The following is a 14599-nucleotide window of genomic DNA, read 5'->3' on the forward strand; positions in this document are numbered from 1 at the left end:
GTATACCGTTGTCTTTCGTGAAGACTAACTGAAAGAAAACGTTGTAACTATTAGCCACTGTGGTTTTCCCTTCAACTGCATAGAGGTTTCCAGAATCTTTGTGGGCTATTTTCCAGGAAGTTAGGAAAGGTCACTTTGTAGTATAATTGCCTCGAATGTTCTAGTTTTTCCTTGAATTCCATAGCAGCAGACTCTAACTTGGAGGTTGCAGATGGTTTCGGGTTATTTTTGTTAGCCTTACGGTGCCATTTTACACGTCGCTTAGCATGGCTAACTTCACGTGGCCTCACTGATATGTTAACGTACCCGAAGTAGAATTCAGTCCATGAAAGGGATAGGCATCAAGAGGAGAAAAATTGTTTTTCCCCATGTAAGGCTAACCAACGAGTGATATGTGGACGCTTTGGCTCAGTGGTTATGGCGCTCGGCTGCTGACCCGAAAGACGCGGGTTCGATCCCGCTAAAAATTCCAGAGCCCTTCACTACGGCGTCTATCATAGCCTGAGTCGCTTTGTTACGTTAAACCCCCATAAACCAAACCAAACCAACCAGCCGTCTTTGGAGCGTGTAGAGCTTAAAATTCCTGCACTTTAATCTTCATTGTTCGTCGAACAAATGAAGACTAAGTGCAGAAATTCTAAGCACTGTTCGCTGCACGTATTTGTGTTTTCTGTTCCGCACTCTACCACGTAATTCAAGCAGGGGCGACCTGCGAGAAAAGTTAACCGACATCATATCATCTAAAGCAGTGTGTTAATAAAATGTGAGGAATCCTGTTTCAAGATTTATCCAATCAATTTCCTCCTTAACGCAAGCAAATGAGAGAAGCATGCAAATTACTCGTGCATGGCCACTCGTGTGGGTCGACACCCTATGTTCGGAGCTGCAAAAAGTAATGTTGAGGTTGGAGTGTCGTATAGGTCGCCCAACGAAAGCTGTGAGCCGACAACGTGCGACTAACGCGCCCGGCACAGCGTATCGCTGATGCAGCGGTGGAGTCAGACACGCGCAACTGGAGACAGCTCGATATTTGAGCCCGGCGCACATACGAGCTTAAAGACATGTTTCATAGCAGAGCACAAAAGAAGAGAAGTGAGATTGTACAACCTCTCTTTCGTTCTGTTATTGTTTGACAGACACCCCTGACACCCGCAAGGGTGTCACCGATGTCGTACATTAATGGCAGTAATTTATCTTGCCGGATTGTTTGTAATATATTTCATAGAAAGAATTTTCCTAATTTCCAGCGAATATTTAAAATTCTCTGAAAGGTCGCCAATATTTTTTTTTCATTCTGGCCCAATTTTGGACCAGGAAGTCCCCGGAAAAGAGAAAATTCATTGAACGAAACACCACTGCTCCATGATTAGAACGGTAAACTTTGTTCGAAACCAGTGCTGAATTTAGTCAAATAAGCTGTTATCTTTGCAACGCAGAAACGATCTCACTTACGCAGGATTTGTCGTCCATCTAGACTTCCATGATGTGTCGCACCAGGCGTCATACAATTTAACACGAAAAAAAGACCACAAGGGGTGGTCAGTCGCTTTATTTTGTGAGCAAATAAAAACAAGTTGCCAAAAAGTTGTGCATGATAGCAGGCTCCATCTTTGCAGCCGTGGTGCTCGGCTGTGTTGAAGAAATTACAAATAACAGCATTTTGTATAAATATAAAATTATGACTGCAGTAAAACGGAGCGTTGAGCTAGTTGGTACATTGTCCGACTACAAAAACAGCGCAGCGAAAAGGGACGAAGACTTAATTGCTTGTTCTTCCATCTTCGTCCCTTGTCGCAGCGCTGTTTGTTGTAAAAAAAATATAAAACTTTCACTTTACTTTTCTTAAATATTGAGTACTGAATTTTTTTGGACTATTATTGCCTTACGTTTTTAAAGAATTGTACATTTTAATCCTCTAAACTTCCCTCATTAAGTTCAACAATTTTAATTTTAGGTTATTTTTTTAAAAGACTCCCAGGCGGTCGAAATTTCCGGAGCCCTTCACTACGGCGTCCCTCATAGCCTGAGTCGCTCTGGGACGTTAATACCCCATAAAGCCAAAACCAAACCACTTTCAAGTTATTTCAAATTTTATTTTAAAATTATGTTATTTTGATTTAAGCTGACGTGTTATGTTGTGCAAATGGCAAAACAGACGCGGAGCACATTGTGGCGTTGGCCGTTTTTGCTGCGTTTGATCGCAATGGTCAGTGTGGTTAACAAGGTGAGCTGTGATCACTGTGAACGGGAACATGAATACGGATTTTATATGGGCCTACCATGGATTTCAGTTTATACTAATCCGCGCATAAATTAGGTTATTCCGCAGCGCTGTGCTTTGTTTACATTTTATGTCGGTTGTGTGTTACGCGTATAGTTAATTGCGGTAAAGATGTGACTAATTGGACGAAGCCTTTGTCAAAGTCTCAAAGCAAAGAGGAGCACCGAGATGTCTAGAGTTTAAATTTGTCCCCAGTCGCCTCACTGTGCAGATATATTCCGACTTGAATGGGGAGCGCTATTAACGCCGATTCGACGCCCCAGAGAGCCGCGCCCTATAGTCCCTGCGACACCACCTTAAGTCGACAAATGAATATCTTCGGCTCTATTGTAAAGTAGGCCAAATCGACGTGGACCTATACAGAGGGCTTTCGAGCTCTCGAATGTCTAGAGAGCCAGTGCAGTGCACAGTATACGTTGCCAATGGGGCCAATCTCCCGCTCGAGCATCGCACCAAGTGCCAGCTGCAGGACGGTTCGTGGTCTTAACGCTTGCACTTTTGTTTTGCAGGTATGTGATAATGAGGGAATGCTGGAACCAGTCGCCATACCAGCGACCTACCTTCACAGAGCTCGTGGAAGACCTCGACCGGATCTTGACTTTCGCCACGGACCAGGTGTGTCTGACCTTTTCCCACAGCAGACATGTCACTCGTCATTTCAGTTGCTACTGCTATCTTTCGTTTTTAAATAATAATAATAATAATAATAGTAATAATACCGTCACAAAAGACCCAAAGGCATCCCTGTGCAGGCTGGACAGGTTTCTGCTTAATTGAAGAGGAAAGTTCGCGAATTTAGAAATTTCACACCACTTTTTAGAATTTCGAAAACGCGATTACCCTCGGCGATGTGGCCCAACAAATTTTGGCTACATTATGCCAAAATACATGCAGATTCGGAGAGCATGCAAGCAAAGGAAACCCTCAAGTGCAGTAACTAGTCGAAAATGTCAAATTTTGTCTAGCCGCAGCACCGAGGGCAATCGCGTTTTGGAAATTCTAAAAAGTGGTATGGCTATTAATAACGACTAGCTACAAATCTCCAACTACAACGAGGCCATTAACTCTGATACTTGAAAAGTTAATTATTGAAAATTAGATAACAAGCTTACCAGCTAAGGTGATTCACCGGTTTTCTGGTGTCCGCCAACCCTGGCAATACTATGCCGCAAAATCCATGTTTTTAACTTCAAAATCGTATTTTTGAAAATTAGTTTGTCTTCCCTGAAACACCGGGTGTGTGTGCATGTGGGATATATATATATATATATATATTACGAACGTAGGTTGCGTTGGCTCCGCAGAATAAAGATTTAAGAGAAGTGGGCACTTCTACAAAGACACTTTTATATATATATATATATATATATATATATATATATATATATATATATATATATATATATATATATATATATATATATATATACTAGCAGACAAGGCAAATGAAGTGAGGGGCTCGTTTGACAAACACATTAAGGAAGACAACAGTCACGGAAACCAAAGTGCATAGGGGAATGTTTCTATTTTTTTTTAATATCTTGTGCCAATCGATAAGTTTTTTTTTAAAGAAAATTACTTACAAGCAGCAGAAAAAAACAACCATGCCGCCGGTGGGATCCGAACCCACGACCTCCGAATATCGCGTCCGGTGCTCTTACCAACTGAGCTACGGCGACGGCTGTCCAATCTGCTGCTTTCGTGGGTATTTATGTATTTGCGTGTAAGCGAACCTTGAGAGTGTTCACCAGCGCCATCCTCGTCCATAGCGGTGGACGTAGCACGTCCTCTAATACCGCAAGTGTGACGTAGAACGTCATGTAACGGCGAGGGCGGAAACTGTGCGAGAGCCCTCTTATGCTACCTATGGCATCAAGACTGCCAGAACCGAGACCCCCGTTAAGCTACTAGCAGACAAGGCAAATGAAGTGAGGGGCTCGTTTGACAAACACATTAAGGAAGACAACAGTCACGGAAACCAAAGTGCATAGGGGAATGTTTCTATATTTTTTTAATATCTTGTGCCAATCGATAAGTTTTTTTAAAGAAAATTACTTACAAGCAGCAGAAAAAAACAACCATGCCGCCGGTGGGATCCGAACCCACGACCTCCGAATATCGCGTCCGGTGCTCTTACCAACTGAGCTACGGCGACGGCTGTCCAATCTGCTGCTTTCGTGAGTATTTATGTTTTTGCGTGTAAGCGAACCTTGAGAGTGTTCACCAGCGCCATCCTCGTCCATAGCGGTGGACGTAGCACGTCCTGTAATACCGCAAGTGTGACGTAGAACGTCATGTAACGGCGAGGGCGGAAACTGTGCGAGAGCCCTCTGATGCTACCTATGGCATCAAGACTGCCAGAACCGAGACCCCCGTTAAGCTACTAAAAAAAAAATAGAAACATTCCCCTATGCACTTTGGTTTCCGTGACTGTTATCTTCCTTAATGTGTTTGTCAAACGAGCCCCTCACTTCATTTGCCTTGTCTGCTAGTAGCTTAACGGGGGTCTCGGTTCTGGCAGTCTTGATGCCATAGGTAGCATAAGAGGGCTCTCGCACAGTTTCCGCCCTCGCCGTTACATGACGTTCTACGTCACACTTGCGATATTACAGGACGTGCTACGTCCACCGCTATGGACGAGGATGGCGCTGGTGAACACTCTCAAGGTTCGCTTACACGCAAAAACATAAATACCCACGAAAGCAGCAGATTGGACAGCCGTCGCCGTAGCTCAGTTGGTAAGAGCACCGGACGCGATATTCGGAGGTCGTGGGTTCGGATCCCACCGGCGGCATGGTTGTTTTTTCTGCTGCTTGTAAGTAATTTTCTTTAAAAAAAACTTATCGATTGGCACAAGATATTAAAAAAAAATAGAAACATTCCCCTATGCACTTTGGTTTCCGTGACTGTTGTCTTCCTTAATGTGTTTGTCAAACGAGCCCCTCACTTCATTTGCCTTGTCTGCTAGTAGCTTAACGGGGGTCTCGGTTCTGGCAGTCTTGATGCCATAGGTAGCATAAGAGGGCTCTCGCACAGTTTCCGCCCTCGCCGTTACATGACGTTCTACGTCACACTTGCGGTATTACAGGACGTGCTACGTCCACCGCTATGGACGAGGATGGCGCTGGTGAACACTCTCAAGGTTCGCTTACACGCAAAAACATAAATACCCACGAAAGCAGCAGATTGGACAGCCGTCGCCGTAGCTCAGTTGGTAAGAGCACCGGACGCGATATTCGGAGGTCGTGGGTTCGGATCCCACCGGCGGCATGGTTGTTTTTTCTGCTGCTTGTAAGTAATTTTCTTTAAAAAAACTTATCGATTGGCACAAGATATTAAAAAAAAATAGAAACATTCCCCTATGCACTTTGGTTTCCGTGACTGTTGTCTTCCTTAATGTGTTTGTCAAACGAGCCCCTCACTTCATTTGCTTTGTCTGCTAGTAGCTTAACGGGGGTCTCGGTTCTGGCAGTCTTGATGCCATAGGTAGCATCAGAGGGCTCTCGCACAGTTTCCGCCCTCGCCGTTACATGACGTTCTACGTCACACTTGCGGTATTACAGGACGTGCTACGTCCACCGCTATGGACGAGGATGGCGCTGGTGAACACTCTCAAGGTTCGCTTACACGCAAAAACATAAATACCCACGAAAGCAGCAGATTGGACAGCCGTCGCCGTAGCTCAGTTGGTAAGAGCACCGGACGCGATATTCGGAGGTCGTGGGTTCGGATCCCACCGGCGGCATGGTTGTTTTTTCTGCTGCTTGTAAGTAATTTTCTTTAAAAAAAACTTATCGATTGGCACAAGATATTAAAAAAAAATAGAAACATTCCCCTATGCACTTTGGTTTCCGTGACTGTTGTCTTCCTTAATGTATATATATATATATATATATATATATATATATATATATATACATGCACATACACATGGGTGTGTGTGTGTGAGTACACACAGACACAAACCACGTGTTTCAGGGAAGCTCGCACGAAGTTTTGAATCTTTTTTTTGTAAATAGGCGCTTTTTGCGGCATAACGCGTTAACTAGTAAAGCGATTAACTAAAGCCTAAAAGTTAACTTATTAGCTAGTTTTGATAGGCACCTGATTTCAACTTTTCAGCGACGTACATCAAACACTTCACTCTGTGACGCGCGTGCCACGTGACAATCTCCCCGCTCTTTGCCAGTTCGCGGCTCCTGCATTAAATATCCAAGGCATTTAATAGAGGGGGTGTAGTTTAGTTGTGCTCAAGAAAAGAGATCACAGGTCGATGTATGCGAAATTAAAGAACTTTCCAGTTAAGCTTTCACTAAATGAATACAGAAAGGAAACGGTTGTGTTATACATTCATTAATATTGATAATATTTCGCGCAAACCAATCCATAGCTTTCACAGAAGCATTCAGAAGACCATTGATGGCATGAGGAAAGTGGTTTTCTCATGGATGGTTGACCATATCGTCTGCATGATGGCAGAGGCGAGCCGGTGCTAAGCAAGCTAGAATGTCAAAGAAAACGTTAGAAAATAAGGGGCTCAAGATGGAACACTGTGGAACGCCAGCTTTGATATCAGCAAAGTGACTGCGAGACATCGCGATAGATACTGAATGCCGTCTATTCCGTAAGAAATTATTAACAACAGCAAAAAGGGGCCTATAAATTCTATCAGTGAGTGTTTAATTATAACAAGACTATGGCATATGCTACCAAACTCTTTACTCACCTCCAGTAACGGGAGGAGGAGGGACTTTAATGGAACAGGAGAGGTCTACACATCCAAGAAAAGTGCTCACGCGAACATATTAGCTTTATAAGGAGGATTCAAAATATCAACAAAATCCTGGTGAAGGAGTTGAGTGCCTCTGCCATGAACAAATCCACATTGTGACTCTGTGAGAAATGACTCTATGCTTATCCAGGAGAATGTGCACTGTCAGGAGTAAATGTTTTTCGAATGTTTTTGAATAACGCTGGCAGAACAGAGATTGGGCGATAATTTTCTTATTTCGCGCCCCAGTTTCAAAACAGGGCACGATTATTGCCATTTTCATTTCGACTGGTATTTCGGCCGTTTCTATAAAGGCATTAAGAATCGTCATTAAAACAGCTTAAAGAAATGGAGATTTATTCGGCTGGAAGCTGAACAGCAGAGACAGAGGTCACCTAAAAAGAAAAAGGTAGAAGTGCCGAGTCAGACAACGTGTGCTGTAACGAAATCCCCTTCCCGTCTCCTTGCAGGAGTACCTGGACCTGTCGATTCCTGTGCTTGACACGCCGCCCAGCTCGTCCGAGAGAGAGTCGTCGCTCTCGATCGCCGCGCCTCACGTGGCCGTTTGAAGACGTTGCCTAGTCGCGCGACTGCTGCCCCCTCCCGCCATCGACGACGATGCGCAGCCCGTCCCACGAAGCGGCGCATGCTAGTGGCGCATGCTAGCGCCTCTTCCTTTTGTAAAAAGCTGTGTATAGCTGATTATATAATGCCAAATGGGTTTTATTTATTGTGTAAGTATCGCTCATTTGAGGGATGTGAACTCGTGCACATTGTGGTCGGCACGAAGCAGGCAAACTCACGCTAGGTCGTGTTTGAGCGGCACTGTATGCAGTATATGCGAACTGATCTTTAGCTTAGCTTCGAGCGAGCTTATAGAGAAGGCAGCACAGAGTAGCTGCTTTCTCTCGTGAGTGCAATTGCCGCGTAATACGCGTTCTCCTAAGGCGCGCAAAGGTTAAGAGTGTAATTGCTGTTCTGTCGCGTCACAGCGCTTTGACTGCCGCCTTATCTGCGGGACTCCGCCAGTCACTGAAACGTAGTAATCCATATTTCAGCACTGCGCAGCGCTGGATCTAGATAGCTCCCCAATTGTTGTTGTTGTTGTTGTACAAGGCCCTCGTCAAGCGTAGCACTCCGAAAAGGGCGGCCTGTAGCCGTAGACGTTGCAGTCGACACCTTGCGCGCGCCCAGCACCGGAGAAGCGATGAGCCTTGTGCATAGGCGGAATGGGAGCCTGCTACATGGGCGTGGGTTTGCAAAAGCGAAAGGTCCAGGTCTAGATCATGGCGCCCGCCTCGCAAAGCGCACCCTCGACGAGCGTTACGAAGGTGACTTCGGAGGTAGGCAGGGAGCCGGCGCGTTATTTTGTGCTCACGGGAGCCAGCCCGGGGGCATCGCAAGCGCACGGGCTCCAGCAGAAGCCAATCTGGCAGTCTCCGTTTCCAGGCGCGCTTTGCCCAGCCTCGAGCATGTGTGGCCATCGCCTAGAGCCCCGTGTGCTGCTCTTACGCTCTTACAGTGTATGAGGTTGCGCGAGCAGGGCCGTGCAAAAACGCGAAAGAATGGCATCCCATAAGCTGCCTTTACCGCGGCTCCGCGAGTTAAAGGGTGCGAGAAAAGGTTTTCCGCAGCTTTCCAGTGGCCTTGACCAGGAGCGAGAGCACTTCGGAGAGTGAGGACGGATACATGTGGCATGTTGTGGCACGCCTCAGGTTCGAGCATGGCCAGATGTGGCTCTGTGATGGTTTTCGCCCCGATCTTCCGTGAGACAAACGAGTGTCAAAGCGAATTTAATTTGCAGGTGACTAAATGCTAATTAAAATACTAACATCTCACGAGTGCCCACTGTATGTGTCCTTATAGGCGCTCATTCAATACGTAGAGAAAGGAAAAAAATTAAGCCCATAAAATGACTGATTCCTGACAGCTTGCTATGCTGCCAGAGATGGTGCTAGCAGTTAAGCATCTAATTACTAAATTTATGCTGTGATAAAGAATAGATGATTTACTCACACCCACCAGAGCAGCACTTCCGGCCGACCAACAAGAAAACGTAAGCTAGGTTTCTTTATAGCGCAGTTCAGCTGCGCAGATCGAGCCGCACTATTTTTCACGGTTTTGCCTCCTACAATGTTCTCGACAATGCTTAAGCATGTATAAGTGCAATGCATAATTACATATTTACCACTGTTGCAAAATGTGTTTCTGCAGACCCAGCACACACTGGGTAAACATGCTCCTCGTCAGCCTCTGTGTGTCGTAAACTGTGTAAACACTGCGACTCTGGAAGTACACGCAGGCAGTTAGTAGCCAAGACACTGTCAGGTTTTCCTAAGCTGGCATCTGCTGAGCTACGGTGCTCGCATTTCTGTAAATAGTATTCCTTTGCTGTCCACACTTGTTTTGTTTTCTGTAAAAAATCTGAGTCACAAATTCACTTGTCGAATTAGGATTCTTGCATTCAAAGTAGAGAAAGCACCTTGTGGTAGTTGCAGCCGTGTATATTAGTAATTTTTGTCGACTGCCAGGTGTACCAGGAAGTTCATATTTTTCACAGTGGTGCTTCGCTTTCGTTTTTATTTTATTTATTAGGTTTCTGTGAATAGTTTCAGTCGCAGACAACATAGCCGCAAATTAGGCCCACGGAAATAAAAATACGCGTGGACTCCTTGGATTTACGTCTCACTCCGCCAATGGCAGAGCGACAAGCAGCCACGGCACGGGCTGAAAGGCGCTCTATGCGTTGGTTGACTCCTCCTACCTTCAGCGTTGAGTTAAAAAAAAGCGGGAGTCAGGACATTTAATCCGATTTAAATTAAGGAAATCGGCTGCACAGGAGAATAATTCGAAGTTTATAAGAATGCCCGGAGCGTGTAGATCGAGTTACCACGGTAAAAAGACGAGTTCAAATTCCTCTTTACTGCACCTTTAAGCTCCGCCTTAAGGGTATGACGCGATAGCTTTAATGTGCTAACGCCCATGCATACGGAATTGGTCTTCTCGATTTCACATTCACAGATCCCTGGGAGTACTCATTCCACTGCTGGTGGAGTGTTGCATCGGTTAAGCGATGGCCTTGCGATGGCAGGTGCTGCCATCGGTGGGGCTTGTGCGACCCAGCTTGCTCCTCCTGGGTAACTTCTCGCAACCAATGATTGATTTAACAGCCACCTACCACGGAGACAAGTTTGCTCACAATATGGTCGGAAGGTTGTGATCACAAGGTCACCCATATAGGTTGCCCATATAGGTTGCTTCTCTGGGGATTTTTCGCTCAGAATTCCGACTCCGACGCCGACGACGCCGGATGTTCTGCCCAATGGGAGCATTAATGCTGTCGCGTTAAAAAAATCTTGGACGACGCTTAACCTACCCTTAAGAGTACAATGCGATAGCATGAGAGATCCCTCCCGCGCAAGTACTCCTTTCTTTTTCATGATTTCAGAGGTCGCAGGGAGTCCTCATACCACTACTGATGCAGTGGTCTTCGTCAAGTCCATGGCTGTTTCAAACACAACAGCAAGCGGTGGGGCATGCGAAACCCTGTTGCGCTTCTCGATCGCCCGTAAGGCTCATTTTCGCACATATAGTTTCGGAAGGCTGTCGGAAGGCATTCTACCAACGCGCAGTGCCACGGTGGGCTCATGGCAATTACATTGTGCTCGGATTAAGTACTAATTTGCAAGTTTTAACCTCTGGATCGTGAGGACCCATTTTGCGGACAAATTTTGCGGACACAAGTGAGCCATATTGTGCTTTCGCATTAAAAACGAATAATAGAGTTGTCCTCGGCGTCTCTTTAAGCTGGCGGTGAGGAGTGTGTTACACTTAAACTCTGCAAATGATGCATCCATTTTTGCTTTTCTTACACCCAAGGTTCCCCACACAATGGGAAGGGACGATGCAGAAAGGACTGGACCCCATACTGTGGTTTCTCCGGAGCTCAAAGGACCACTAAGCACTGCTGATTCGACCTTAGAGCCGGAGGGTTCCGATATGTCATTGTGCACACTGGTGAACATAGAACATACGAAAGGAAGACACCGGTACCGCAGCAAATAGCAGATTTCACAGACAGCCCACGAAGGAGATGCTCATTGACGCCGTCCAGCAATCGCTCTGACATGAATCATCCTGTTATGTAGGATGCGCGAGGGGAAAAGGCTCCAAAGCGCGAACAGTGGCATACGCACAAAAGGCGCCGCTAGCACGTGAAGGCTCCCCCGGCTACTCTGTGGTCTCCGCGATGGCTCCAGGGCCGTGACACGAGAAACTGGGGACATGTACAGTCTTCGTCAATAGTCTTAAGGCCAAAGGTTTTTCCCTTCAGCCGCATAACACAGATAAAGCTATTAAAAATCGAATGACCTTGAATAGCTAGCACGTTTCTTCTTGCGGTAGAGAAGCTTCCTGCTTGACTTGTGTTCTGAATGGTCCGCTACACGGAGCATTCTAGGAACATTGATTTCGCTGCAGCTGAACGCTGTGGCAATAATACTTTTGACCAAGACTGTACGTCCACCTGTAGCGTTTCCAAAGGGTGCAGCTAAGCGTATAACACTACAGCGCGGCGCCGTTCGTTGAGCCTGTCTTCGGGGGCAGGATGAACGCAAAGTAGAACACGTCCAGGTGAGCTCGAGACAAAAAGTCCACAAGTGTCGCCGCACAAGAAAGTGTTCCGACTGGCAATGGGGCCTCTCCATGGAGTCCTGGGCCCTGCTCGGTCGGTTGTAGCGGCCGCGTTGTGCGCGCCCTCAAGAGCGGCTCCCAAATACCTAAAAAATGGGCCAACAGAAATGTTCCGTTGGACAGTCGGGGCGGAGCAGCAGCAACTGAGCGACAGTGCTTTGTTCGACACCTTTAGCATATCTTCTTATAGTTAAAGGAGTACCGGTAGCCCGCGCACCGTCAGTGCGCATGCGCAGATCGCCTTGAGGGTGCCTGGATGGCCCCTGCCACATCGGGGCTAATCAGCGCGTGCGCACTGGCGGACTCGCGTTACTGCGGTAACGGTAAGACGTGCTAAAGGTGTCCGTTAACTGGCTGCCCCTCTGTCCAGAAGTAGAGCGTAGCGTCCTCAGAACGACCGCGCGAAGCCAGCGATGAACCGCCAGGATTCCCGCAATAAAACCACATGCACAGAGCCCAGGTGTCTATTGCTATTCTTCAATGCCCTAACACAACGTCATGCTTGACAATAACTCTAGATTGAGCAAAGCAAAAAATCTGTTCAGCTTACATTGGGGAAACGTCGATGCCACGTCAAAAACTTTAAAGCTTCTTAAGTTGTTCCTTCTTGGATGGATGGGTAGATAGAAAAACTTTATTTCAAAGTAAATCAATCGAAGGGTCGCAAGACTGTCCTCTTTCCTCTGGCTAAGATGTATTCGTTTAAATAGGTTTGTACGACGTGCTCCATGAGATTCCCCACGCAAGAAATGAGCGAGATTGGTCCGATATTCTCCAGCCCTAGCTTCTTACCTTGTTTTGGTATCAGGATTATTTTAGTAGTTTTCCAGTCCTGGGGGATATAACCCACTTCCAAGCAGGTTTGCACGTAGGCCGCCAGGTTGATGATGATTTATGATTTATGGTTTATTGGGGTTTAACGTTCCAAAGCGACTCAGGCTGTGCGGGACGCCTTAGGGAAGGTCTCCGGAAGTTTTGACCACCTGGGGTTCTAAAACGTTCACAGACATCGCACAGTACACGGGCCTCTTGAATTTCGCCTCCATCGAAAATCTACCGCCGCGGCCGGGATCGTACCCGCGTCTGATGAATGATGGATCAACCGTCCAATTTCCGTAGCATCTTACGGCTCACTCTGTCCGGCCCCGCCGCCGGCTTCGTTCTAAGTAGATTTATTTCACTTCTCAGCTCCGCCAGAGAGAATGCGGAGTCCAGAGGCTGGTTTTTCGCTCCCTGGTAGTGAGGTATGATGTCAAATATCGCCGGTATTGCGTATCAACTCTGTATTTCTTCTAATAGCTATTTCTCTAACCATCGCACTGAGGGAAGAGCTTGTCGAGCTGCTGCCGAGCGGCGGTCATGCCAGCCTCTGGGTCCATCAAGGCGCCTGAGCAGCTGCCAGGTCTTGGCAGTACTCATGTTGCTCTCTTGCTCTATGCCTTCCCTGTTTTGCTTGGTTAATTCAAGCGCATGCTCCTCTATCTCTCTGCCGAGTTGGGGATCCTTCTTCGGAGCCCACTCTCCGCGTGCGGCCCCCAAGCTGCTCTTCCCACTGCTTCTTTCGCTTCCACACTTAAGCAGACGTCTGCCTAGTGCTCCTGCTTCGCTTTCATCAGCCACCGTCTCTGTGACCTCCTCCACTTCTCTGACCACTTCGCGGCTCCATGCATTGATATCCTTTATTTCTCCAAGGTCACTCCTGCGCGCCCTATCTCTCTGCCGAGTTGGGGATCCTTTTTCGGAGCCCACTGTCCCACGTGCGGCGCATAAGCTGCTCTTCCCACTGCTTCTTTCGCTTCCACAGGTTAAGCAGACGTCTGTCTAGTGCCCCTGCTTCGCTTTCATCAGCCACCGTCTCTGTGACCTCCTCTACCTCTCTGAACACTTTGCGGCTCCATGCATTGCTATCCTTTATTCCACTAGGTTACTCCTGTGCGCCCTATCGGTCTGCCGAGTTAGGGATCCTTTTTCGGAGCTCACTGTCTGACGTGCGGCCCCTAAGCTGCTCTTCCCACTGCTACTTTCACTTCCACAGGTTAAGCAGACGTCTTGTCTAGTGCCCCTGCTTCGCTTTCATGAGCCACCGTCTCTGTGACCTCCTCCACTTTTATGACCACTTCGCGGCTCCATGCATTCATATCCTTTATTTCTCATAGGTTACTATTGTGCGCCCTATCTGTCTGCCGAGTTAAGGATCCTTTTTCGGAGCCCACTGTCCGACGTGCGGCCCCTAAGCTGCTCTTGCCACTGCTTCTTTCGCTTCACAGGTTAAGCAGATATCTGTCTAGTGGCCCTGCTTCGCTTTCATACACACCGTCTCTGTGACCTCCTCCACTTCTGTGACCACTTCGCGGCTCTATGCATTGATATCCTTTATTTCGCCTAGGTTATTCCTGTGCGCCCTATCTCTCTGCCGATTTGGGGATCCTTTTTCGGAGCCCACTCTCCGACGTGCGGCCCCCAAGCTGCTCTTCCCACTGCTTCTTTCGCTTCCACAGGTTAAGCAGACGTCTGTCTAGTGCCCCTGCTTCGCTTTCATCAGCCACCGTCTCTGTGACCTCCTCCACCTCTCTGACCACTTTGCGGCTCCATGCATTGATATCCTTTATTCCATTAGGTTACTCCTGTGCGCCCTATCTGTCTGACGAGTTAGGGATCCTTTTTCAGTGCCCACTGTCTGACGTGCGGCCCCTAAGCTGCTCTTCCCACTGCTACTTTCGCTTCCACAGGTTAAGCAGATGTCTGTATAGTGCCCCGGCTTCGCTTTCATGAGCCACCGTCTCTGTGACCTCCTCCACTTCTGTGGCCACTTCGCGGCTCTATGCATTGATATCCTTTATTTCTCCTAGGTTACA

At 47.2% G+C, this 14599-nt stretch overlaps 1 protein-coding gene across 1 annotated transcript; it reads left to right on the forward strand.

Annotated features, from left to right (window-relative positions):
* Window positions 1-2795: 2795 nt before the first annotated feature.
* On the forward strand, window positions 2796-7766 carry LOC144133505 (fibroblast growth factor receptor 2-like). The gene is made up of 2 exons (XM_077666651.1): window positions 2796-2896; window positions 7523-7766. Exons 1-2 carry the CDS (start codon window positions 2801-2803, stop codon window positions 7619-7621), a joined length of 195 nt encoding a protein of 64 aa, XP_077522777.1. The 5' UTR covers window positions 2796-2800; the 3' UTR covers window positions 7622-7766.
* Window positions 7767-14599: the final 6833 nt, after the last annotated feature.

This window comes from Amblyomma americanum, chromosome 1 (genome assembly GCF_052857255.1).
Source record: "Amblyomma americanum isolate KBUSLIRL-KWMA chromosome 1, ASM5285725v1, whole genome shotgun sequence".
Classification (NCBI taxonomy): Eukaryota; Metazoa; Arthropoda; class Arachnida; order Ixodida; family Ixodidae; genus Amblyomma; species Amblyomma americanum.

Coding starts and splice junctions, on each gene's coding strand:
- LOC144133505 (XM_077666651.1), top strand. CDS start 2,801: ATGAGGGAATGCTGGAACCAGTCGCCATACCAGCGACCTACCTTCACA. Junction 2,897..7,522: donor TGACTTTCGCCACGGACCAG/GTGTGTCTGACC, acceptor GTCTCCTTGCAG/GAGTACCTGGACCTGTCGAT.